Here is a 27,771-nt window from a genome sequence, read left to right as displayed (position 1 = left end):
GGGTAACAATCACCCTGCTATAGTTCCAGGGGTACCCAGGGCACAAATAAGCACTCACCCCAAATCCCCCCTAACTGGCCTTCAGGCTGGGCCCCCTTAGCTTTTTTTAAAAGAAATTTACTTTTAAAAAAAATTGAAAACAAAATTAGCAGTTTTCTAAAACAATATGTTTTGTAAAAGTGAACTTCCCCTTTAATAGACTGGTTCTTTTCTTATTTTATATATATTTTCATCGGCCAAGTTCATTTGCCTTCATGTTGAGAGTTGGCGAGTAGAAGGGCAGCAGAGAGACCCAGATGTTTTCGTTGGACCTAAATCTGTGCGCTGTGAAGGCTGAGATATCACAAGTTCATTAACCACCCGAATGCAGTGAAGAAAACATCCCCCCTCCGTTAGCGGCTCACTAATATTTCCTGCCTATGTAAGGCTAAGGGGGGGTGGCCGTGCAGAGGATGTGATCTGGAACTCCTCACACTTGCACTCTATACACTGTACTGCTCAGCCCACATCAGGTTCTGCCTGCCAGAGCGATACCCCCCAGCGAGCCAGTAAGGTAAGGACCTCTATGGGCAGAGGGATTATACATGCATGAGTATCGCAGGGTTAATCACATTGCCTTGTTATGGCTGATCCTGGTCACACAGGAGAAGGGTAGAACACTGTGTGTACAAGTAGTGCGATGGAAATACAAACCCATATACATATATATAAAATACACAAAAGCCATGAATATCCTGTAAATGATATCGTTAATGGAGTAATTTCTGTCACATGATCACTTGAACTTAAAATATGAGGATATTAGAACTCATGTCGGCCTCGTGCTTTTATATGATCATGGATTATGGGCTTATACTATGACTATTATATTATTATAATATACTGTGACTATTATATTAATAATATACTGTGACTATTATATTATTATAATATCCTTATTTTACAATAGGGAGTCATTTATTTACTCTGTGTGTGTATATATATATATATATATATATATATATATATATATATATACACACACACACACACACACACAAAGCAAAAAGGAGCCCAGCACATGAACATTTAGGTCACATACTCAGACCGTTATCAGGATGTATATATATATATATATATATATATATAGTGTTAGAGCCACACCAGTGGCGGAACTGCAGCAGATCAATGACTGCCAAGTGTCCCACAATTCTCCAGGGACACAATTTCAAAACCAGCTTTTCAGGCTTTTCCCATACAAAAAGAACTTCAGCAAATATAAAGCCAAAGTGATTTAACTGAACCCCCCGACACTGCTGCTATGGGGAGGAATCAGACAGAAATCTGTACCAGAGGTGTCGGGGGGATTTCATTGATATACAGTGCAAGGTGGCACAGCCAGTGGGGAAAGCACCACATGTGCCATAAGCCTTGAATAGTTTGACAAGAAGGGAAGTTAAGAAAAGCCGCAGAACCATTAAGCTCAGCCTTGTTTGTCCAAGGAGGCCCTGCTGCCTGGAAACTACACTTTGTTTCTTATTGACATTAAAGAAAGGTTATGTAAACTAAATGCACTGCAGGGACCAGGCCCAGACTGGCAATCTGGGGGTTCAGGCAAATGCCAGAGGGGCTGCTGTAAGATGCCACAGACACTCACTATTTATTGGGCTGGGGGGGGCTGTTTGGGCCTCTGGGTACTTGGAATGCCAGGGCATACAGCAGCCCCTCTGGCATTTGCCTGAACCCACAGATTGCCAGTCTGGGACTGGGCCCTTGCATTCCAAGTACCCAGAGGCCCAAACAGCCCCCCCAGCCCAATAAATAGTGAGTGACTATGGCATCTTACAGCAGCCCCTCTGGCATTTGCCGGAACCCACAGATTGCCAGTCTGGGCCTGGGTCCTGGCATTCCAAGTACCCAGAGGCCCAAACAGCCCCCCCAGCCCAATAAATAGTGAGTGACTATGGCATCTTACAGCAGCCCCTCTGGCATTTGCCGGAACCCACAGATTGCCAGTCTGGGACTGGGCCCTTGCATTCCAAGTACCCAGAGGCCCAAACAGCCCCCAGCCCAATAAATAGTGAGTGTCTATGGCATCTTACAGCAGCCCCTCTGGCATTTGCCGGAACCCACAGATTGCCAGTCTGGGACTGGGCCCTTGCATTCCAAGTACCCAGAGGCCCAAACAGCCCCCAGCCCAATAAATAGTGAGTGTCTATGGCATCTTACAGCAGCCCCTCTGGCATTTGCCTGAACCCACAGATTGCCAGTCCAGGCCTGACTAAATGAAATGACACCAACATTACCTACATCTCTTGTTTCACAAGCTAAAGGGGGCCCCTAACTAAATGCTGGCCCTGGTCAAAGGCTTGAAGGTCAAACCACACCATTAAGGGTCTCACAAAAAGGAGCGGGGGAAAAGCAGATGCCATTTTCAGTATCACTTCCTGGTTACCACACAACACAGGGCACAACAGGAAGTGACACGCGTAACATTTCATATTCTGAGCTGCTGTGTGTGTGGAAATATAAAGAACATGAACAGCAAAAATCTGCTCCTGGTAACTCTGAGAGCATTTCCAAATCTCCTAAAAGCTCAGCACAGCCACTATATACATATATTATAATAATGTATTTTTACTTTATTGTAACAGCCAAAATGCACAAATGACCAAAATTATAGTATTTAATTATATAAGGCTGAAGATTTAACCTAAAGTCAAACATGTTTTATGATCATATTAAAAGTTGTAGAAAATATACAAAATATACTTAGGGGAAATATTTATTTGTTAAATATCACAATGTGTTGCCAAAGGCAACTACACATGTATGTATAACTTTATTTATAAAGCGGTACTTATGTACGCAGCACTGTACAGTAGAATACATTAATATGTCCATGGTTATTGTGGCCTTTTTTTCACGCTGTTTTGTAAGGTAATTTATAGAATTCCCGATAGAGAGACCCCAAAAAGAAGGAGAAATTAATATCTTGTTTGGGGGGGGGTGGCGGCATGGAAACATCACCTCGGGGTGGCCGGGGGCCCAGAATCCCCCCGATAAGAAAGGTCTGAGTTTTTTACATTGAAAAGTTAGTAGTAATTAGGGGTGCCAGCAGGGAGCTGTGTAGCACCTATTCCCCCTAATCATTCAGATGTTTAGGTTAGGGGGCACCAGGGGCAATACCAGGGGCAGTAAGGGGTATGAGAGGGCTGCGTTCTGTGCATTATCACTAAGGGGACCCACTAGATAAAAGGTCTGTAGCAACGCAAAACAAGTTGTGTGTCAGGCTGATACATTAGTCAGAGGGGAAAGGATTTGGCAAGGACCAAATCAAAGGGCCAATGGGATATTTAAACTTGCCCTGTTTAGCTTTCCTTGCCCTTTAATTTGATTTTTTTCCCCCCAGGAGTGTAGCATTTTATAGATTGCTACTAGTTACCTGCATGCAACTAAAATGTGATGCTTGTGCAGGGCCACAGATTGTCAACTGGACTGAGATCAGTACCGGGCCATTGCAGGACATTCACCTTATTGTTCCTGAGCCCCTCTAGGCTATAAAGTCCAGCTATGAGCGGAACACTGATACCCAGCCCAAGGCCACAATAACACTGGAGCGGCCCCAGAACAAAAGGTGAATGTCCTACTTGGCCCAGACTAACTTCTGATATGAATCCAACTGAGACTCTGTGGTGCCCCTGCGTTGCCTTACTTACCTGAACAGCCCGGGGTAAGTCACCCAATGACAAATATCAAGAAATTAGATTTATATTAATAACTTTAAAACCATTATATAAATATAATAAATGCATTTTGGAAAGGCTAGAATGGTACATTATTTTGGGCAGAGAACCCAAGGCTATTCCTTCAAAGTAAAAGTAACTAAAAAAAAATACCAAATGTGAGAGGGAAATGAGGGAAACTGAGAGTAATGGAACCTGTGTCCATGTAACGCTGGGTGAAATTTAAAGAGACAGTAACATCAGCACAAACTCTCACTCTGGTTTATGGCCCCTCCCTGCCTGTCAGTGATTGAGATGTTACGTACATAAAACAAAGTGGGGGTCATTTAGAGAATTTGGGTTGTGCAAAATCATTGGCACAGTGAACATATTTGCCCTGCCCATGTTTATATTTATAAAGCTGGGCAAGACTGGTGCATTTAATGCAATTATTTTTTTTTTTGCAGTGCAAATGTCTGAAAAAGCTTTTTAAATAAGGCACATTCGCAACTTGTGGTGTGGCGTTGTTCCACCACTTGTGGTGGTGGAAAAAATATCACTAAACTGATTTCACAAATTGAAAGCCTACAGCCTCATAAAAATACTAAACAAGACAGGAAGTGGCATTGAACCTCCCAACAATAGACAGGAAGTGGCATTGAACCTCCCAACAATAGACAGGAAGTGGGCTGAAGTGCAGTGAAAGAGTCAGACTTGTAGCCATTTATTCAGGTCTGTAGGTACAAAGCAGCTATTTTAAGCTTTGATCAGCCCCTGTCTGGCTGCCTTTACGCTCTCATATAGTATATCATGTATTTATTACACAAACGTTATGCGCAGCTTGTAAATATACCCTTATAAATGGCGCGTAGTGATGTCATCAGCTGGCTGCTTAGTGGTGTCACATTCTCATTACAAATGGTAAATCAATGTATATTGGAAAGTCGCTTAGAATCTGAAATGTCTTTCACTGCGCAAAAAATACAGTTTTTGGACTGAGGGCCCCTTTAAAAAGAAAAAAGATCACGCTGTGCCTTCCCACTGTGGCTAATGGCTAATAAATAATTCAGGGCTGCAATCTTACAGACTGTATTGCCCAAGCCATGGGCTTCCTCTGAGGGTGGGAAAATTGCACCAATGTATTGATTTATTTACCCTTTAATACAAGATTCAGCAATGCAATTGATTGCCGTCATGTCAGTCACCATCAACCAATTGTTTTTTTTGCATGATAAAGGAGACTTTGGAGCCTGGAAATTCCCACCTCACTGGGATATTCAGCGGGCCACACACAGCTTCACAAACATACTGAAATTGTGCAACTGTCAGGGCTCTTTATACTCCTAGCTCAACCAGCTCAACCAGCAGCCATTGGGTCTACCTTACCATTTACATTAATACATGGTACAGACATGCTAGCTGCCTCCTTTAGCATTTGCCCCATCAGGAGTGTAACAACTGCCTCCCCTCCAATAGCAGCTGGGTCTTGATGTAACCCCCCCCCCCCCCCCCCAGCACTACAGGCTGTCAGTAGTATCTATCGCTGTGCAAATAAAACCACTAACAATGTTTGTGAAACAATATTGCTACTATATAATGAGATGAAAGGCAAACAAATCATTTCCGATTGCTTTATTGAACACCCCCTGTGCCACCACACACCATTGCGACATTTATTTCTATACAAGTAATACAGTGCAGCCAGCAGCCAATCAGAACCCCAGGGCTTGTTTCCAAGTACAAATTAAGCACAAATGTGAATAAAAGGGTTGGCCGCATCGTTCCTGAGACTGAAAGGAATGTCTTTGTTTCTGGTTTATAAACCGTTACAACAAGGCAGTGCTGCTATCTAGCTATACTTACTGTACTTATTATGCTGCCCCAGAACCCTCATTGGCCCAATTTATTTTGTTTTAGAGCCACGCTGGCCTCCTTGATGTGAGGGGTTAAACATATTAGAAATATTTAGCGTGCCAGTGCAAAATGCATGGGGGAGAAACAGAACCAAGGAGATCCAAAGTCAGCAGGAAGGCGGTACCGGGCAGCCTGCAATTACACATGGAGGGATCTCTTGCTCATCGTCTCTGCACTATAATTATAAACAAACGGCTCGTTCTGCCCAAGGCCCAAATTCTAAAGAAACGCTTGTTGGCAGGGAAACTTTCCAACCAATTGCACTGCAGGGAAAGGCGAAATAAATTGCCATTACATTCCAGAAGTGCAGTCATGCCTTCTTCACTCTCACCCTGCGCCACTCGCACCCTCATCCGACTGCAACATATGATCTGATTTTTTTATAAAGATAAATGTTCCACAGAAACGCAGTTCAGCCATCCCTGAATGAGTCTTAAGAAACCCAGCGAAAACAGACCCCTTCCCTTCTACCTGCTTGAGTCCCTAAGTGCCCAGCAAAGACAGACCCCTTCCCTTCTACCTGCTTGAGTCCCTAAGTGCCCAGCAAAGGCAAACCCCTTCCCTTCTACCTGCTTGAGTCCCTAAGTGCCCAGCAAAGACAGACCCCTTCCCTTCTACCTGCTTGAGTCCCTAAGTGCCCAGCAAAGACAGACCCCTTCCCTTCTACCTGCTTGAGTCCCTAAGTGCCCAGCAAAGACAGACCCCTTCCCTTCTACCTGCTTGAGTCCCTAAGTGCCCAGCAAAGACAGACCCCTTCCCTTCTACCTGCTTGAGTCCCTAAGTGCCCAGCAAAGACAGACCCCTTCCCTTCTACCTGCTTGAGTCCCCAAGTGCCCAGCAAAGACAGACCCCTTCCCTTCTACCTGCTTGAGTCCCCAAGTGCCCAGCAAAGACAGACCCCTTCCCTTCTACCTGCTTGAGTGCCTAAGTGCCCAGCAAAGACAGACCCCTTCCCTTCTACCTGCTTGAGTCCCTAAGTGCCCAGCAAAGACAGACCCCTTCCCTTCTACCTGCTTGAGTCCCCAGGTGCCCAGCAAAGACAGACCCATACCTTCTACCTGCTTGAGTCCCCAAGTGCCCAGCAAAGGCAAACCCCTTCCCTTCTACCTGCTTGAGTCCCTAAGTGCCCAGCAAAGACAGACCCCTTCCCTTCTACCTGCTTGAGTCCCTAAGTGCCCAGCAAAGACAGACCCCTTCCCTTCTACCTGCTTGAGTCCCCAGCTGCCCAGCAAAGACAGACCCATACCTTCTACCTGCTTGAGTCCCCAAGTGCCCAGCAAAGATAGACCCCTTCCCTTCTACCTGCTTGAGTCCCTAAGTGCCCAGCAAAGGCAAACCCCTTCCCTTCTACCTGCTTGAGTCCCCAAGTGCCCAGCAAAGACAGACCCATCCCTTCTACCTGCTTGAGTCCCTAAGTGCCCAGCAAAGACAGACCCCTTCCCTTCTACCTGCTTGAGTCCCTAAGTGCCCAGCAAAGACAGACCCCTTCCCTTCTACCTGCTTGAGTCCCCAAGTGCCCAGCAAAGACAGACCCATCCCTTCTACCTGCTTGAGTCCCTAAGTGCCCAGCAAAGACAGACCCCTTCCCTTCTACCTGCTTGAGTCCCTAAGTGCCCAGCAAAGACAGACCCATCCCTTCTACCTGCTTGAGTCCCTAAGTGCCCAGCAAAGGCAAACCCCTTCCCTTCTACCTGCTTGAGTCCCTAAGTGCCCAGCAAAGACAGACCCCTTCCCTTCTACCTGCTTGAGTCCCCAAGTGCCCAGCAAAGACAGACCCATCCCTTCTACCTGCTTGAGTCCCTAAGTGCCCAGCAAAGACAGACCCCTTCCCTTCTACCTTCTTGAGTCCCTAAGTGCCCAGCAAAGGCAAACCCCTTCCCTTCTACCTGCTTGAGTCCCTAAGTGCCCAGCAAAGGCAAACCCCTTCCCTTCCCAGATTTTGCATGGTTCCTATTTGAAACAGGTAGAAAGCTGCACATTCAGGACTGGAGCTCTGTCTGTGTGGCTCCCCGAGGAGCGGCTAATAGCCGGCAGAGTAATGGTGAGACAAGCAAGTCACAGGCCATCAATAACATCATTGCTTGCTAATGCAGTCGGCTATTGACTCTCAGCACTCTTCCCAATTAGTTTTGGCTGATTTTGTGCTTCCGAAGCAACCGCAGTATGATTCAGCTAATTTGTCCTGCGTTGCCGTGCCGGTCATTATTCAGAAAGAAAAACAGGACTGGGGACAGACAGCTCAGAATAATAATAAACGAGAGTGGGCACATGTTTAGTTCTGTTCAGTCGGCTGCTGGTAGAACAATGAAAGCAGACATCTGATTGGTTGCTGTGGGATACTGCCCTATTGGAAATTGGGCCATTGTTAGCAGATGAGCCCCAGTGGGGATAATTTCCCAGCACAGGTATTAAATTGCACCACTGGGATTTCCTTTAGCAACTGCTCAGCTGTTAGATTTAATCCATCTACTGCAAGTTGGAAGATAAAAGGAAAATTGCAATTGGTCTCTGCCAGTAACTGCACCGAGATGCAGTTTGCCTGAAAGCAAGAATCCATAGCAACCAATCAGCAGGTGAGCATTCATTTGTGACTCAGGTGTGAGTTTTGCTGTAATGTTTCAATTAGGAATGTTGTCAGTACTGACATGGGGGACTGGGCGCAAGTCTGGAGCACCTAGTGCAACAAGGACCAGGCCCAGACTGGCAATCTGTGGGTTCAGGCAAATGCCAGGGGGGCTGCTGTAAGGTGCCATAGTCACTCACTATTTATTGGGCTGGGGGGGCTGTTTGGGCCTCTGGGTACTTGGAATGCCAGGACCCAGGCCCAGACTGGCAATCTGTGGGTTCAGGCAAATGCCAGAGGGGCTGCTGTAAGGTGCCATAGACAGTCACTATTTATTGGGCTGGGGGGGCTGTTTGGGCCTCTGGGTACTTGGAATGCCAGGACCCAGGCCCAGACTGGCAATCTGTGGGTTCAGGCAAATGCCAGAGGGGCTGCTGTAAGATGCCATAGACAGTCACTATTTATTGGGCTGGGGGGGCTGTTTGGGCCTCTGGGTACTTGGAATGCCAGGACCCAGGCCCAGACTGACAATCTGTGGGTTCAGGCAAATGCCAGAGGGGCTGCTGTAAGATGCCATAGACAGTCACTATTTATTGGGCTGGGGGGGGGGGCTGTTTGGGCCTCTGGGTACTTGGAATGCCAGGGCCTATTTTGTATCCCAGTCCCACACCTGTGCTGGGGGTAGTTTACCAGCACCAAAACAATGCAGCAGGGAAAGCAGCCAAAAGCTGCCCCACTGGCATGTTGGATATAAGGGGATCTAGGGAAGGTGAGGAAGCAGAACAAAATCAGCTGGGAGTGAGGAGTCTGAATAGTGGGGAAATAAATGTGGCAGAAGTATGGAATGGGGGGGGGTAAGTAAATGATTTACACAGTCTGTGTGATAAGAATAAGGCTACATTTATACATACCGTGGCCAAATAAGCCAAAGGGCAGAGTACAAGGGCCAAATGCCATTTTCTACCCACAGTGCGGTTTGCCCATTTGGGGTTCTATTTAAAGGTACGGCTGTCTAGGGGGAGCAGTTAGGGGCAAATGGCTTAACTATAAAAGTGACTGTTTAAAGGCCCGGTAAGATTCTGACATATGAACTGTATGTTCTGTGTCTGCACCTATTTATTGTACAGCGCTGCTGAATCTGTTGGTGTTTTATAAATGTGTAATACATTCTAATAAACATTGTCTGTTTCCAAATGATGTTACTGTAGGGCCACATACCTTCTAGTTACCCCGCTGCCCTGGGCAGAGCACAAGTTGGCACCAGTATACACTATAGGGGGTCATGGGGCAGGTGGCATCTGAATGAGGTGCAAGTTAGGGGGTGGGAAGGGGGGCACCTACATGCCCTTCGTATGGGGCTCCATTATATATAATAATACCCCACACAGCCTGCTTGCCAGTCCCCGCCTTATGCCAGATTCTGAGCATCCACTAATAGCAATTGTCTCACTAAGGATGCTGGGAAATGTAGGCACAATAACCATATGTAAACAACAGTTTCACTAAGAGTATACATGGTTTCAATAGCAATGTAACACACGTGTGTATCTAGCTATGTATATACATATATATAGTTAACTATATGCCCAGAGACTGAAAAGGTTCATAAATAAAGATATATATATTGTACCTGTATCAGAAGAGTGAGATATGGAGATTTCTTCTTTCATCACACTGTGGGGTGTTACTCCCAGACCAGGTGACTGCCCATTAGCCACACCCCCAGCACAGGTGAGTCCATCAGTAGAACAGGTGTCTCTGACATTAGCTCGTTTACCTGAGGGAGGAGGCAGTTCAGCATGGAGCCGTTATATGGGATATTTTGGTACTTACATAGGGTTATGTGTAGCCCTATACATTCCTACATTCCAAACAATACATACATATATATATTTATATATATATATATATAGGTGTGCATGAGTGTTTTATATATATATATATATATATATATATATATATATATATATAAAACTACTTTCAAGATTAGGGTGTTAAATCATGGGTCCCCATGTGGTGGCTTTAGCTGTCTGACAATATCACAATGATTTCCTTTTCTTAACAAAGAATATGACTAGGAATAACTAGATATGGGTGTTTATTCAGGCCCGGCTAATATGTTACACTGTTGCACCACAGCAAGGAAGTGGATTATTAAGGAAGAACTGGGACCCCCTTATCTACTGGACAATTGCCCTGTTCCATACAGGGTTGGAAATAGGGGTGCGCAGCAGAGGCGCGTGCTGGAGCTTGGGGTGGTGTGTGGTGGCAAGTCACTGGGTTGGCCTATAGTGCCACATTAGAGTTGCCATTTTTGCTAGCCAAAGGGGCCTGTGCAATGATGTCAGGGGGTGGGCTGTTTACACTGGGGGCAGAGCCATGATGTCAGGGGGTGGGCTGTTTAAACAGGGGGCACAGCCATAATGTCAGGGGGTGGGGTGTTTAAACAGGGGGCAGAGCCATAATGTCAGGGGGTGGGTTGTTTAAACAGGGGGCAAAGCCATAATGTCAGGGGGTGAGCTGTTTAAACAGGGGGCAAAGCCATAATGTCAGGGGGTGAGCTGTTTAAACAGGGGGCAAAGCCATAATGTCAGGGGGTAGGCTGTTTAAACAGGGAGCAAAGCCATAATGTCAGGGGTGGGCTGTTTAAACAGGGGGCAGAGCCATAATGTTAGGGGGCAGGCTGTTACATTGAGGGCAGTGCCATAATGTCGGAGGGGTGTTCTGTTACATTGGGGGCAGAGCCATAATGTCAGGGGGTGGGCTGTTACATTGGGGCAGGGCCATATTGTCAGAGGAGTTTTCTGTTTACACTGGAGGCAGAGTCATGATGTCAGGAGGAGGCCAGTGACATTCATTGGTGGGCTGGGCTATGACATCACATGCCCACAACTGGTTGGCATTTTGTCTGGTTTTACAACCCTGGGAAACAGACAGAAGGTTTTGATCCAGACAGCTCTTTGGAAAACCAGACAGGTGGCAACCCTTTTGCATATAAAGTTCCAGCAAGGCATACAATCAGGGTAGGATGTTTTCCTAAGGACCATTGGTTTCCCCAAATGTTGTTGGACTACAACTCCCAGCATGCTTTAATCCTAGATCATATGCTGAAAAACTGCTGAGCGGCAGAACCCAAGCGTAATAGACCAAACTCTGCATAGCCTTTAATACCCCCACAGAGCTCACAATGCTCTTGTTCCCTGGGGGGGGTGGGGTATTAGTGGGAAGTTCCATACAGGGCTGGCACTAGGGGCAGGCAGTAGAGGCAGTGCCTGGGTGTAACTGGGAGACCCAAGGCACATAACCAGTACACCATGTTCCGGCTCTGGACACTTCCCCAGATGTTGCTGGACTACACCTCCCAGCATACTTTAATCCTTGATCATATTTTGTACAGCAAAGGAACCAAACATAGCCTTCAATACCCACTCTAGCATGAGTCTTTCCCCCCACCCCGGCTACTGCCTTACCAAGGGGGAAGAACTGGGTTCAGCATATAATCAGCAGGGGATGTTCTCCTTTAGCTAAGAATTACAGGCTACAAAGAGCATGGGGTAGAATGAGCACTTGGCTTCCTATAGAGTGCCTCCCCTCCCTCCCTTCCTTCCTAACTGCCAGCCTCCCAGCCCTCCCTATCTGGCAGCACAAGTCCCCAGTTAGTCGCTCTGTCTCCCTGCTCTGCTCAGGTTTCTGCTGCTGCTGCCCCCAGGGCTACACATTCTGTACAAGGCAAGACAGGGCAATTACTGGATTGTCCTGCCTGGGTGCTGCTGAGCACTCTCTTCCCAGGAGAAGAGGAGGCAGTTGGGCAGGGAGCACCTCTCTTCTGCATGTGTATTGGGCACTTTTGCCAAGGGACACCATGAGGAAGGATGCACACCAAGGCAGAGCCTATATCATAACACAGGTGAGCTGGGATTTAAACTGGACAACTCACCACTTCCACTCACAGGCTGTGGGGCAATCTATATAGCTGTGCATGAGTTTTACTTTCCCTTTGCTTAATTATAGGCAGCCCTTTCCCTGCACCTGCTTTTTTTTTCTTTTCAATCATCCTTGTGAGGATTATTGGGAGTTGTAGTTCAGAATCAGTTTTCTTCCTGTTGCTATGTAAGGGGGCCTGCCTGCATTCTCCGGCACTGCAAAGTAATCTTCTGCAGATTCAGTTACTCCTCTCTGTGCAAACAGCATGAATAATGCAGCCGACACTGGTATTTAAAGGGTAAATAATACCTTGGAGTAAGAAGTGGGAGAAATGTCACATTTATGTGTATTTGCTGTACTTTTTATTTTTAAATGAATTTATTTTGAAGCTAAATATTAAGCCCAGGCTGCTATAGCTAAAACTGGAGGGCTTCCACCAGGGGGGCTTTATATACCATACCAATAGGTTTGGCAAAACCAGAATGCAGCTGGCTTCCTTTTAACCATTTATCAACCGGTTCTGCTAAGGGTGTATAGTGTAACGTTAGGCATATACTCCCCAACAATGTCTTATATGTATCCCTTCATTTGCCTCTATGGTTGAGCTAGGACCTGTACTTCATACTTATAGCTGGCTATGTTCAATGCACCACAGTTGGTCTCATTGTTTACTATGGGGCATGCCACACAGACTACACATAGCACTGGCTCCCCACCCCATAGAAACAATGCAAACCACTCCAGGTCACACTCTGTGTGTACTTTGTGTTTTCCCATGAATCTGTGGGTTTCCTCTAGGTCTTCCAACCTAAAGCCAGTAGGGTGCATTGGATGTAGTGCGTAGTGTTCCCTTCTTTTTTTTTTTTGCGGGATGCTACAGGCGCCATGTTCCTAGTGACACCCACAGAAAGCAGGAGTCCTGGCTTATGTCCAGCACTTGATATCAGAGCCAGCTGATAGTAGAGTCATTGACTGCAAGCCTTATCTCTTGTGACCCTGGCGTTAGAAACACAAGTTTATAGCTCTGAATCAATAAAAACACTGCCTGTTATTAGTTAACTTGATGCCCGCACAGAAGGGGAGCTGCCGTGGGTAGCACGGTATGTACATAGCACTACTGTGCCCGCTTAGTACATGGGTATATGTCCTCTGGCAACAGGAGACACCAAGTCTGGGAAAGCTCTAAGGGGCTTAATTGATTTGTATAATGCCTGCAAGTTCCTGTACGGCTTAATAACACCCAGGGAGGAGGAGGAGAAGGAGGAGGATGCCTGTAATAAAAGTAGAATCAAAGGCAAAGTTGGCAAAGTTGCAGCCTGTCTGTCTGGGAAATAATCGGCGAGGGAGTCAGATTTAATAAGAAGCTGGAGGAGAGATGGGGCATGGGTTATTATGGAACAGGGAGCATTTAGTCTGATTTAAACCACTGCGATATTCATTGTATTCTTAGCAGTAGGGGAAATTTATATTTGCAATAAGCGTTTTTTTATTTGCTGAAGGGAGAATGTTGCGGCTTTGTGACTCACTGCACCTCCAGTAGCTCAGCTCTCAGATCTATGGATGCTGGGGGTTGTAGTTCTGCAGCATTTAGGGCACTGCAAGTTGCCTAGTCTCACAGTCCGACTGGGGTGTCCGGGGTCCACTGGGAGTGTGACTTTAAGGGCCCTCCATGCGAAACAAATAAGGAGGGTTAACAGTTCTTCTATTTATTAATTTGGCATTGTGATTGGATCTTGCCTGGAAGAGGGGCAGTCAAGGTGGAAGGGCCTGGGTTGGCATGGCTCACCAAGTTTTTCTCAGGTGTCCCACCGGCCCAGTCCAACACTGGATATTGCCTGGTCTTTCCAAGCTGGTAGCATGATTGCACCAATGGGAAGATATTCTTCATCCTTATTTCTGTGTAATTATTTATCTGTCTGTTCCTCCCCCATAACCTGAAATTGTGCCCAGCTGCCGGTGGTGGGAGCTAGAAAGTGAGGGTGACCGGAACCCTAGCAACCAGTGAACAGGGCAAACTGAACAAGGACTAAGTGCTGGAAAGCTGGTGGGGGTTATAAAGGTGAAGTACAACTGTGTATATAAATAAGCTGCTGTGGGGCCATGGGGGCAGCCATTCAAATTGAAAAAAGGCGAAAAGACACAGGTTATATAGCAGATAGCACATCAGCTCTATAGCTCAGTTTTATCTGATATCTACTATGTAACCTGTGTTCTCCTTTTCTCTAGTTTGAATGGCTGCACCCATGGCTAGCTTATTTATATAAACTAATGTCACTTTAATGAAGCAAGCACAGGAATTTTACCATTGCAGGGTATAAGCTGGCCACCCTTTTGCTGGCTTATTAAGGTCAACTGGATCATAAGGAGACCCTTTTGTGGATCAAATTAGTGTCTTCTAACCTAGCTGATGCCATTGATGTAGACCTCATACACCTTGATGCCCCCCCCCCCCCGGGCAACAAAGCTCCTGAAAATACCTTAGCATTGCATGTATGGGTACAGCCATGGGCAACTTCACATAATTACCCCTTTTTGCACATATGCCCCTTCGGAAAGGTAGTTGTGGTGCTTACTGTCCGCAACATGTGCCCTTAGTGCCAGCACCCACACACGTAAGAGTGACATTGCCTCCCTTGCTGCGTGTCTCGTGCTTTTGGATAAGGAGGATTTCATTATACGGCAGGTGTGAGGATGATTGTTCCTCAGTCCTCAATGGTTTAGTCCAACAAATAACACAAATCCTGTAGCCTTTGAACACTATTGCATGCTCAATTGATTGGGTAACAGGCAATCACAGGGTTTTTATTGCCCCTTTGCCAGCGATGAGTCTCTTCCTGGAACTACATACCCCCCCCCTTGTTAATGAGTCATTAAAAGCATGCATATAGCGCTTATCCACAGAGATATGTAATCCATTTTGGCATTAAGATTATCTGTCAGCACAATGTTGCTGCCCCAGCGTCCCATAATCCCTATGATGTCACCGATAAGAGCACCGTAGGGGCTAAAGGGGAACACAAACACATTTTCCTCTTACCTGAACTGATGGTTGTGCCGTCCCTGCACCTTCCAGTGAGTAAATGCCTTTCTTTTCATGTCTGTTTTCCCACCATATTATATAAATATATATAGATTCTGCCTATATACCTCTGCCTATATGTTATTTAATTCCTAGGCTCCAATTTTGTTCCGCACAGCATATTATACCTAGGTTTTTTTCTAGTTTAAAACAATAATAATTTGGTATTGCAGTGTTTCTAAAGGGACAATATAATCCCATGTCCAGCATGAGTGCAATGAACTTGGCTTACACACACTCTTGCCTATTATTGGTTTTAAAATCTATTGTTATTTCTTGAGCTAAACAGGTAAACTGAAGCTTTTCCATGTTTGTTCCTTGCGAGGTAGATAATTGGATTACCGGTATAACCCCCTCACCCAATCATATTTGTTATGACTGTTTTGTCAGTAGGAGTCCATTATGCATGGGGGCTTTTCTGTGCTATGGGAATATATTTATCTACCTTGCAAGGACCAAACATGGAGTAGCTTCAGTTTCCCTGTTTGCTTAAGAAATTGATGCTGAATCTATGGTTCTGGGCATCCAAGGCAAACCCCACCCCTATACCCACTCCGCGTCTGGACTCGGAATACCTGCCTCCCCACTGCATCTGCATTTATAAATGTCACATCTTTCCCTGCCACACCTGACCTGAAAGGATCATGGTATTAAAGGGGTGGTTAGCCTTTAATTTAACTTTTAGTGTTAATTTGAGAAGATTTCCAATTGGTCTTCATTTTTTATTATTTGTTGTTTTTTAATTATTCAGCTTTTTTTTGTTAAGCAGCTCTCAAGTTTGGAATGTCAGCAGCTATCTGGTTGCTAGGGTCAAACTGAACCTAGCGACAAGGCAGCGGTTTGAAAGAGAGACAGGAATATGAATAGAGGAGAGCCTAAATATAAAAATAAGTAATACAAAGTAACAATAATATTGTAGCATCACATGTCAGAAGAGCAAGGCAAAATAATTCAAAAACTATAAAAAAATATATTTATATATATATATATATATATATAAAAAGAAGACCAATTGGAAACATGCTAAGAATAGGCCGTTTTATAACATACTAAAATTTAACCTGAAGCACATTATATTTTTAAATACATTATCCTAGTTTACTTTACCTTATCGTACACGGTCTCTTGATGTAGTATTTATTTGCATACCTGAATGGGTGGGGCCTAAAGAAAGTGAGCCAGTCTTTTCAGTTGCTGGAGTCAAATTGGGGTAATTTATAAACACTGGGCAAATATACACCTGGACAGTAACCCATGGCAACCAATCATAAGTTTGTTCAACTTGCAGCTGGCTGAAAAAAAAGCTAGTCACTGATTGGTTACTATGGGTTACTGCCCAGGTGTAAATTTGCCCAGTGTTTATAAATGAGCTGCAACCAGATGGCATTGAAAGTTAAGGTCCCCATACACGGGCAGATTGTAGCTGCCGATATGGGTCCCTTGGACCGATTCGGCAGCTTATCTGCCTGTGTAGGGGCAGAAATGAGCGGGCTGGCCGACCGATATCTGGCCTGCTATCGGTCGGCCAGGTTAGAAAATCCAGTCGGATCGGGGACCGCATCTGCTCGTTGATGCGGTCCCCGAACCGACTGCAACATTGCCGCCTACATAATCCAATCGCTTTAACTTCAAGCTCCCCAATATCGCCCACCCGTAGGTATGGGGATGGGGACCTTTAAGGGACAGATGAAGGACATTGTCTTGTTAGATAAAGTGTATTGATTTGTTTCTATTCCCCTTTATTTTATAGGAAAACATTGCAAGACCAAGAGGCGATCATGTTTGTATAAATGTGTTCTAAATAAAGGAGGATGTAAAGGTTGCTCTGGATTTATCATAAGGACATAACAATTCCTAATTATTAAGTGCCGGCTGCACCCCAGGTAGAAGGAATGAGTACGTATTGCAACGTGTGGTAACAAAGCAAAAGAATGCAAGAACCCCAAGAGAGCTGACCTGATCACCCAAGGAACTTCTACTCTGCTCCAAAGCTCAGAAAATTCTCCCATCGTTTGTCTTGTTCAGCCCTTGGGTCAGGAAGTAGTAAAGAGGAGCTATTAAATTCGGACAAAACCATATTGGTTGTTCTATATTGTAATAAACTGCTTGGAGAATTCATGGAGAAAATGATCCCCAAGGAATCCAGGCTGTGACAAATGTAATTACCTTTCTGCTGGACGGGGTCGACCAAGGACACAGCTAAGCATGAATTGCCCTCGTTTCTGCTGCCGATTTCTCCATCACCGGAGGATCACGTGGGTTCCACCTGTGCTGTTTTTAGTGTTCTTCTTGATCTATCTCTCCTTCTTCATGGAATATTCCAGCCCAGTGGAGAGGGTGGAGACCACTGACAATCAGGGGTGCGTGTGTGGCCGCTGCAGGCAAGAGAAGCGGAAGCAGACTGAATTTTTTGAGAAACGTTTTAATGAGACAGTAGAGCCCTTACTTCTCGGGAAGGAACAAGAGATGCCAGATCATGTGAAGAAATGGTGGCTGGTAAGGCAGTCCAAGCTCTTAGATACCCGTTTGCTCAAACTTGCCCTTATGTGGCCCCCAGGTTGTACTGATGACCAAACAGTACTTATGTCCCCTGTGGGCCCCGCCAACCCAGACCTGATCCCTGCCCCCTGTGGCGGCCCCGCACATTCTAGTTCGACCCTAGTTGTCAGGATATTGTATCATTACGGGGAAAATAACCCCCATTTTTTAAAATGAACTCAATTGGGTTATGTAGAGTAGGTGAAAAAACACTTTCTGAACTTAAATAAATCTATTTCTTTTTTACACAGAGATACCTGGTTCCACAGATTTAAATGAAACCATGATATTTGCACAAACCCTTTTCCCAAGCCCCTTGGGGTCACAGTAGTATAATGCAAGGCCCTTCCCTCACCTTGTACCATTGTGAAAGGATGGATTCTGGGACTCTGCTTTCCATAGTGGGTGAGTACAAAGATACTCTACAAGTCCCAGAATCCATCACTTCACAATAGAACAAGGTGACAGAGTGACTGTTAAGGTAGCCATACACTATAAGATCCGTTGTGGGTTTTTCCCCCCCAAAATGCCTACCTTAGGAGGAGCAAGGGCCATGTCAATGTGCTGATGTGGTCCCAGATCTGATGGAAAAAAATCAATCCCACCCTATCAACATCTGGCCGATTTTCAGCTTGATATCGATCAGGGAGTCTGGATTGTCGGGACACAGGACGATAAGCTGCTGAATCAGTCTGAAGGACCTCAACAGGCAGCTTAAATCTGTCCATTTATTGCCACCTTAAGACATAGTGGGGGTCATTTATCAACATTGGGCAAATTTGCCCATGGGCAGTAACCCATGGCAACCAATCAAATTGTTGCATTCATTGTTTTAAGGTGCCCATACACGGGCCTATTCTAGCTGCCGATATGGGTCCCTTAGACCAATTCAGCAGCTAATCGGCCCGTGTATGGGCACTACCGACATGCCTGCCGGACCGATATCTGGCCTGAAATGGGGCAGATATCGATCGGGCAGGTTAGAAAATCTATTTGTATCGGGGACCGCATCGGCTCGTTGATGCAGCCCCCGGACCGACTTTTCCTATACCTGTCGTTATAATTCGATCGTTTGACCCCAGGGCCAAACGATCGAATTAGCCTGGATTCGACATCGCCAAGCGAGCGGATCTGAAGGTGTATGGGCACCTTTACCTGCAGCTGGGTGAAAAAAGCTAATTCTTAGTTGGTTGCTATGGGTTACTGCCCACGGGCAAATTTGCCCAATGTTAATAAATGAGCCCCACTGCATAAGTGTGTGGGAAACTGGTCCCAAAAAGCACAGGCAGATTATCATTCTGTGGGATCAGCTATGTCTGTGTAAAAAAATAAAAATTCTATTTATTTCTGGAGAGTGTTTCTGCACCTTTCCTTTATAAACCCATCTGAATGAGCTGTCAAAAGGGGAGGGGGTATATTTTACCTTTAAATAATAGACAGCAAATGTTCATTCCTGATAAATCCCAAGAAAGGGGCAGATTTATGGTTGTTTTAAATATTACATTTCATATACAGCTTAAAAAATATCCTTACAGTGCGCTCAGTGCAAAATAGAAAGCCTGGAGCGAGTGAATTTCCCAGGCCGGCTTATTAAATCTGTACAGATGTCACACCATCATGGCAGGAGAGAGAGTAAATGTGCTTAATGGGCTGAGCAGGAGTTGGGCTTGGCTGTCAGCTCTGCGGGGCCCTGGAAAATGACAGTGAGTGAGCAGTTACTCTGGAAGGCAAATCTGTGGATGGGGTTCAAAAGAAATGAGGTGCTTAATGATTAAAGAGGCCTAGAACACTGCATTAAGTGCAAAAATAGAACAGAATACTCTGAGGACTTTGTACAGATCCCAAGGGGAGTTTGGAGTGACCAAAGGATGTTTTTATTATTATTGCAGCATACGGAGCCATTATGGCTGAGCACAGTTTTCCCCTGCAGCACTCTTAATGACCATGAAGATTCCAAGCACTGATCTTCTACTGCCCTGTAAGCAGTTATTGCCTGGCAGTGACCAATCCAGCTGCAAAACAATTCTCTTTCTGCATCATTTGAAATCCTGGTAGGGGAGGAGGGACTAAAACATTGATGTTGATAAATTGGAATTGGTACAGCTGGGGTGTTTGCTACAGAAACCCTACTATAGTTTATATAAATACCCTGCTGTATTTATTTCGTAGCAAACACCCCAGCTGTACCAGTGCAGGAATGACTGCCCCCAGGGCTACACAGCGGGGTATTTATATAAACTATAGTAGGGTTTCTGTAGCAAACACCCCAGCTGTACCGGGGCAGGAATGGCTGCCCCCGGGGCTACACAGCAGGGTATTTATATAAACTATAGTAGGGTTTCTGCAGCAAACACCCCAGCTGTACCGGTTCAGGAACGGCTGCCCCCGGGGCTACACAGCGGGGTATTTATATAAACTATAGTAGGGTTTCTGCAGCAAACACCCCAGCTGTACCAGTGCAGGAATGGCTGCCCCCGGGGCTACACAGCGGGGTATTTATATAAACTATAGTAGGGTTTCTGTAGCAAACACCCCAGCTGTACCAGTGCAGGAATAGCTGCCCCCGGGGCTACACAGCGGGGTATTTATATAAACTATAGTAGGGTTTCTGTAGCAAACACCCCAGCTGTACCAGTGCAGGAATGGCTGCCCCCGGGGCTACACAGCGGGGTATTTATATAAACTATAGTAGGGTTTCTGTAGCAAACACCCCAGCTGTACCGGGGCAGGAATGGCTGCCCCCGGGGCTACACAGCAGGGTATTTATATAAACTATAGTAGGGTTTCTGCAGCAAACACCCCAGCTGTACCGGTTCAGGAACGGCTGCCCCCGGGGCTACACAGCGGGGTATTTATATAAACTATAGTAGGGTTTCTGCAGCAAACACCCCAGCTGTACCAGGGCAGGAATGGCTGCCCCCGGGGCTACACAGCAGGGTATTTATATAAACTATAGTAGGGTTTCTGCAGCAAACACCCCAGCTGTACCGGTTCAGGAACGGCTGCCCCCGGGGCTACACAGCGGGGTATTTATATAAACTATAGTAGGGTTTCTGCAGCAAACACCCCAGCTGTACCAGTGCAGGAATGGCTGCCCCCGGGGCTACACAGCGGGGTATTTATATAAACTATAGTAGGGTTTCTGTAGCAAACACCTCAGCTGTACCAGTGCATAAATGGCTGCCCCCGGGGCTACACAGCAGGGTATTTATATAAACTATAGTAGGGTTTCTGTAGCAAACACCCCAGCTGTACCGGTGCAGGAATGGCTGCCCCCGGGGCTACACAGCGGGGTATTTATATAAACTATAGTAGGGTTTCTGTAGCAAACACCCCAGCTGTACCGGTGCAGGAATGGCTGCCCCCGGGGCTACACAGCGGGGTATTTATATAAACTATAGTAGGGTTTCTGTAGCAAACACCCCAGCTGTACCAGTGAAGGAATGGCTGCCCCCGGGGCTACACAGCAGGGTATTTATATAAACTATAGTAGGGTTTCTGTAGCAAACACCCCAGCTGTACCAGTGCAGGAATGGCTGCCCCCGGGGCTACACAGCAGGGTATTTATATAAACTAAAGTAGGGTTTCTGTAGCAAACACCCCAGCTGTACCGGTGCATGAATGGCTGCCCCCGGGGCTACACAGCGGGGTATTTATATAAACTATAGTTGGATTTCTGTAGCAAACACCCCAGCTGTATCAGTGCTGGAATGGCTGGAGTTCCCCTTTAAGAAGGATTATGCCCTGCTTTCAGCTGAACCAAAGTAAAATCCATAATGCCATGTGCTTGTTTGGAAAGAAAAACCAAGCACAATTATTTATTGCCACAGTAGTGTCCCACTTTTTCCTTATTATGATACATGGACTTTGTTCTGGCATCATTTGGGCTATTTGTGTAAGTGCACAGGATGAATAAAGATGGTTTAAGAGCAGATGAGGGTACCCACAGTACCAGCACCAACATGCCAGGTAAGCATTAAAGTATAGCATGTACCGGCAGGCAGACTGGGGCAGGATCAGAGATTACAGTCTCCCGTTGGTGAATTTTAGGAGGCTTTTGGGCACACCCTGGAATGCACCTGGATACATCCAACAACATCCTAAACTCTAGCTGGGAAGCAACGCCAGCCACCTAGCCCCTGCACCCTTACCCCCCACATGTGTGCATGGACTGTGACATTGTGGGACACACACACCGCACAATGTAAAGTGGTGGAGACAAGGGAGGGCGGACTAGGGGTAGGCAGGAGAGGTACATGCCTGGCGCCCCACCATCACTGTACCCTAGGCAGGTCCTATTCTGCCTACCCCTAGTTCCAGCCCTGACCTGTTGACAATATGGGGGCCCCTAATATTAATTTTCTCTGGGGTCCAGTAACATGTACTTCTGCCACTGTCATGTCCCTTAATGCCCGGCCTCTTAATTCATACCCAGAGTTCTTGTTCTAGTCTTTTTATATGTATAACAAGATAATACAGCCTATGGTGGCTCTGTGTTAGTTCATGGTTTGCTGTGACGATATCCTGCTATTTGTTGGCTTGGGTGATGGGCCCTAAAACCCAGGCTGCAGTTACAGTTCTTGGTTAGTAATATGCAGAATGGAAATATAAGTCAGTAATAAATCACAAGCCGGGTCGCAGCGGTGCACTAGTTATATTATAGCATTAGTACACTAGAGTATCACATAATCATTATATTGTTATATTGCCACTTACTGCTCTTCTTTAATCCCGGGCAGCTCTGTCACCTCATTACTTGATTGCTGGTGAACGGGGCGGCTTCCATTACAACTTAATCTGCTTTAAGTGAGAAAGAATCTACTGAGTTAATAAATAATGAACAAAATGTTGTTATCTGACTTTCTGCACAAGAGGTGTGATGCTCAAGCAGGTCTCAAAAATGTTTCAAATGTTGGATTAAAGAATCATTTATAGAGATTTGTTTGGTCAGGTTGGATCTGAATGTTAGGTCCTCAGGCCAACAATCTGTTTATACTGGGGAACCATGTAACTCATTTAGGCCTGAACACTGGGCAAGTAGAGGCTTTCCAAATAGGTAGAGAAGCCAAGACAGCAGCCGCCATTATTGTGGGCACCTTTATACCATTTCAGATTACTATTTTGGCTGGTTTTCATGAATTCTAACATTATCTTGAGCAAGTCATCGGCAGTTTAAAAATATTTCTTCTCTGCCTAGCATAGTTGATCAAACGGATAAGTGAACATTCTAGTTTGCACCATTTGCAGCAAGGCCTTTGCCATGCCAACCCTACAATGTAACCTACGCCACATGGAAATGACAAGGGACATCTGCTTTTGCTTTCTAGAGGCTCCAAGGCAGGAACAATGGCAGTGACATTCAGAAGGTGCTGGAGCAGACCTTCAAGGTGATACCTACAAAAAACCTGTACGAGGAGCAGGACAACCGGCCTTGCAGGCGATGTGCTGTTGTTGGGAATTCTGGCAACCTGAAAGGATCCCGGCATGGGAAAAACATAGATTCCCACGGACTCATTTTCAGGTGAGTAATGTGCCTATAGGCAACTCTTTAAACAAAAAGGCTCCTTGGGAGTGTGGTAATTTAATTAGCTTGTGTCTTTGCTCTGCGGTGAGTCTGGGATTGAGGAGCCAATGTGGCCCCAGGCTTTCATAAAAAATATCTTCAGTGCGGTAATTTTTAAGGAAAAATATACCACATTTATGAATAAGAGTTGCAGTCACTTAGACTGCAAAGAATACCCATAATAACTTGAAAGCGTATACCTACCATACTAACTTGAAAAAAAGACATACATCCATCAAGTTCAATCTTTTTTTGTCTGTATAAAACCTGCCTAACTGCTAAAGGACGGCATTCCATTCCTTGCTGCATTTATATCTGTAGGTAGGGGCTGTTGCTATGGGTTACCAGAATTGGAGCACATTTTGCACCTGTTTTTTATACCCCTATACTTGCCCTTTTATTTTCTTCTTACAACAAAAATCTATTTCTCTAATCCAGTAATCCCTATTTAGTGGCTCAGGGGCAACATGTTGCTCCCCAACCCATTGGATGTTGCTCCCAGTGGCCTCAAAGCAGGTGCTTATTTTTGAATTCCTGGCTTGGGGGCAAGTTACGGTTGCATAAAAACCAGCTGTACTGCCAAACAGAGCTTCCTGTAGGCTGCCAGTCCACATAGGGGCTACCAAATAGCCAATCACAGCCCTTATCTGGTACCCCAGGAACTAAAAAAGCTTGGGAACCTAATCCAAACCATACTGGATTCAAGGAAAGCAAGAGTAACATTTTAAAGAACATTAGGCAAATATAGACTTTTATCTTCCATTTCAGAATGAACGGGGCACGTACCTATGGCTTTGAAAAAGACGTGGGTTCCAAAACAACCCATCACTTCATGTATCCAGAGAGTGCCGTCCACGTCCAACCAGGTGTCCACTTGGTGCTGATCCCGTTCAAACTGCAGGACCTCAAGTGGATCACCAGTGCGCTGACAACTGGAGAGGTCACCTAGTAAGTGTGGCTTGTATCTATATGGGGGTGCCCAGTGCTAGGCTGAAAAAGAGTATTCACAGATCAATGTCAGTTGATACCTAGGTGGCAGGAGGCACATATGTATGTTAGGGGTAATGGCCATGGGGTACACAATGCAGAATTGATATGCCTCCAGCTGTTACTGAACTACAACATCTATCATTTTGATGGGAGCTGTAGTTCAATAACAACTGGAGAGCTGCATGTTGCACCATAACTAAAGCGTTCCCACACAGATATTAAGCCATCGGTTGTGACATCACCGATAAAAAAAAGTATATAACCACTGATTTTATACAGAATTCAGATAATGCCTTGTAATACTTTGCCTTATATTACTTGTACTGCCCCCTAACAGACTCCACTGCTCCCCACCCACGGCCAAGCTACGGCCATGTAGCTGATATCCTTAGCAGTGATTACAGGAATGCGTGGGGTTGTACCCAGCACAGGATGTTTATACATTCCTTACAATATTATATTTTATAAGCTTGCACTTGTGAAACAGCCACATTAACTGTAATCTGCTGCACTGGCATGAAGGAATCATTATTGTGATGCCATAGAATCAAGCTTGCTATGTTTCTCTTTAATTTGTACGGCACCATTGGGCACAGGAGGCTGGTACCAGGAAAGGGTAAATGATAGGAGAAATAAAGCTGGCCATACCCTTTAAGATCTGCTCACCAAACGAGCGTATCTTCCACCAATATACCATACATTTTGTGCTTCATACTTAGCTTTTATTAAATAGTCTGTAAAAGGTTTGATTTTCCCGTTGGATTGGGAACCGCATCAGCTTATTGATGCAGTTTTCACTCTGATGGGATCTGTTTGCGATGTTTGGCATATCGGTGGAAAGATCACTTCACTAAACGAGCAGATCTTAAAGGGTATGGCCAGCTTTATTTTGTGAATGCTCCCTCTCCTATCATTTACCCTTTTCCTGGTATCGGGAATTAATTTGTTTAAAAAATCCCTCTGGCAGTGGAGTGGTTTGGTTCCCCACCATAGTGGCCCATTATGGGCAGGAGTGGGCACACACCATGTCACCCACAGTGGGTCTCTAGAGCACTAGTCCTGCCAACACGGGGTATGGGATTGCAGATATCAGTAAGTAGTATTACTGGGTGCATAGAGAGGAGCGCCTTATACTGTAGGTTGGTAGTGGAACCAAAAGAATGGCAGGGGGTGGGGATACCAACCATACACACATACTAACTGTCGGCCTTTCCCTTTCAGCACCTACACAAGAGTGAAGAAGTTTATCAAGGCTGATAAAGATAAGGTAATTGCTATGGTTTTATAGCCAGCGTTATGACAGCAGAGGGGGACTAAACACCATAAAGGTTACCTATATCCCCCAGATGACTTGTACTGATGTTTAATATTGAACAATAGTTTTTAAATTAATTTCTGAAATTTCATTAACCCCCAATCTCCAGTGGGAAACAAGTACAGAATATATATTACATCCAAGCACTGCAGGCATTAACACAAAACCTCTTTATATACAGTATTAGTTTGGAATGTCCATTGGAGTTTATTTTCTTATGTCACGTTTCTCTTTCTTTAGGTGTTGATATTTAACCCCTCTTTTTTTAAATATGTCAATGATAACTGGACTAACCATCATGGGAAATATCCATCTACTGGCATGCTGGCCCTGGTCTTTGCTTTACATATCTGCGATGAGGTGAGAATAGACTATGATACCGTCAAACATATCTATGTCATGTGGGCTGTCTTAGCTCTACCATTAAATACATCTGTGTCTTATGAGCTGTTTTAGCTATCCAATTAAACATATATTCCATATAAACTGTATTAGCTCTACTGTCAAATATATACGTCCTATGAGCTCTTTTAGCTATCCCATCAAACATATATATTCCATATAAACTGTATTAGCTCTACTGTAAAATATATACATCCTATGAGCTCTTTTAGCTATCCCATCAAACATATCCTTTCCCTATGAGCTATCCTAGCTATATGATCAAACATCTCTTATACATATTAACTGTTAGCTCTACTGTCAAATATATGATTTATTTTAGCTATTCCATCAAACATATTAATTCCTCTGAACTGTTTTAGCTATCACATCAAACATATCTTTTCTCTTTTTCCCATATCTTGGCTATATGATCAAAATGTATCAGCTCTAATGTCAAATATATTGTATGTCGTATGAGCTATTTTAGCTATCCCATCAAACGTATCAATTTCTCTTGACTGTCTTACTTCTACCATCAAACATATCTGTACATTATGAACTATCTTATTTTAATATCAAAGATATCGATTCCACATGACCTGCTTTAGCTTCACTATGCATTATGGATTATCAAAGCTTTTAATTTGTGCTCAAACTTAAATGGAATCTCAAGTGACCACTTTTATATTCCAATTCCCCTAGATATCTGTGTTCGGCTTTGGCGCTGACCAACATGGCAACTGGCACCACTACTGGGAAAGGAACAGGTTTGCGGGGGCGTTTCGCTGGACAGGAGTGCACAACGCTGAGTTTGAGTCTGATCTCATAGCTAAATTAGCGGAAGAGGGAAGGCTAAAATTGTACAAATGAACCTGAATGTTTCCAGAACCAAAAAAGCAGAAGGAATGTTATATTTTGGTACTTTTTTTTTGTACTTTGCTAATAAATACAGAAATGGAACTTCCATGTTGGTGCTATTCTTTGTGCCAAATTCAGTTGGTGGTCGCAAAGCTGATGACCTGGAGTTCAGAAGCTGATGGATTCCCACTATTTCCTTAATTTCCTGTTCTGCAAAGTATGATAATGGCATTGGCCAGGGGCAAAAGAAGGCTCCTGCACTTGACCAGTTTAAAGGGCAGCTACAGTTTCATATTTTATAGCCCCACTCCACAAGGACATCAAGCAGTGCTAAAGCCTAAATATGAATATGGCTAGAAAAGCTTTTTATTTTATTTAGAAACTTTACTGTACCAGTAGAGTGGTATAGCAGCAGCTTTTGTGTGTCCGTGGCATTGCACATGCTCAATGGGCTCTGAGTTGAAAAGCTGAGCTTAATCGTTGTGGGAAATCATCAAGCAGAAAATGGAGGCTCGTTTGTTATAAAAGCTGATGCTACAGGGCTAATTAATTAATTAAATTGTGAAACTCACTTTTGAGCTCCCATGAAATGTTACAGAGGCACAGATCTTCACTACTAATGGGCTGTGATATATAGAAACATTGGGGTAACAGTCACCCTGCTATAGTTCCAGGGGTACCCAGGGTACAAATAAGCACTCACCCCAAATCCCCCCTAACTGGCCTTCAGGCTGGGCCCCCTTAGCCCATAACAAGGTTACAGATATATAGAAACATTGGGGTAACAGTCACCCTGCGATAGTTCCAGGGGTACCCAGGGCACAAATAAGCACTCACCCCAAATCTCCCCCTAACTGGCCTTCAGGCTGGGCCCCCTTAGCCCATAACAAGGTTAGAGATATATAGAAACATTGGGGTAACAGTCACCCCGCTATAGTT

General features: G+C 45.0%; 1 protein-coding gene across 6 annotated transcripts; it reads left to right on the top strand.

The window, feature by feature from the left end:
- The first annotated feature begins 510 nt into the window (after window positions 1-510).
- On the top strand, window positions 511-26,938 carry st3gal2.2 (ST3 beta-galactoside alpha-2,3-sialyltransferase 2, gene 2). Of its 6 annotated transcripts, none has more exon segments than NM_203567.1 (7): window positions 511-553; window positions 16,935-17,680; window positions 23,050-23,243; window positions 24,054-24,233; window positions 25,497-25,542; window positions 25,831-25,950; window positions 26,677-26,934. In NM_203567.1, coding segments are annotated over 6 exon segments (999 nt in total). In that variant the 5' UTR covers window positions 511-553; window positions 16,935-17,389; the 3' UTR covers window positions 26,845-26,934.
- Window positions 26,939-27,771: the final 833 nt, after the last annotated feature.

The sequence above is a fragment of the Xenopus tropicalis genome, chromosome 10 (genome assembly GCF_000004195.4).
Source record: "Xenopus tropicalis strain Nigerian chromosome 10, UCB_Xtro_10.0, whole genome shotgun sequence".
In the NCBI taxonomy this organism is placed as follows: Eukaryota; Metazoa; Chordata; class Amphibia; order Anura; family Pipidae; genus Xenopus; species Xenopus tropicalis.
This window is presented reverse-complemented; position numbering and strand designations above follow the sequence as displayed.

What these genes read in the sequence shown, in the direction of transcription:
- st3gal2.2 (XM_012971579.2), top strand. Translation starts at nt 17,390, where the DNA reads ATGAATTGCCCTCGTTTCTGCTGCCGATTTCTCCATCACCGGAGGATC. An exon ending in ATGTGAAGAAATGGTGGCTG is followed by an intron (nt 17,681 to 23,049) that starts GTAAGGCAGTCC and finishes TTTGCTTTCTAG; the next exon opens with AGGCTCCAAGGCAGGAACAA. An exon ending in TCCCACGGACTCATTTTCAG is followed by an intron (nt 23,244 to 24,053) that starts GTGAGTAATGTG and finishes CTTCCATTTCAG; the next exon opens with AATGAACGGGGCACGTACCT.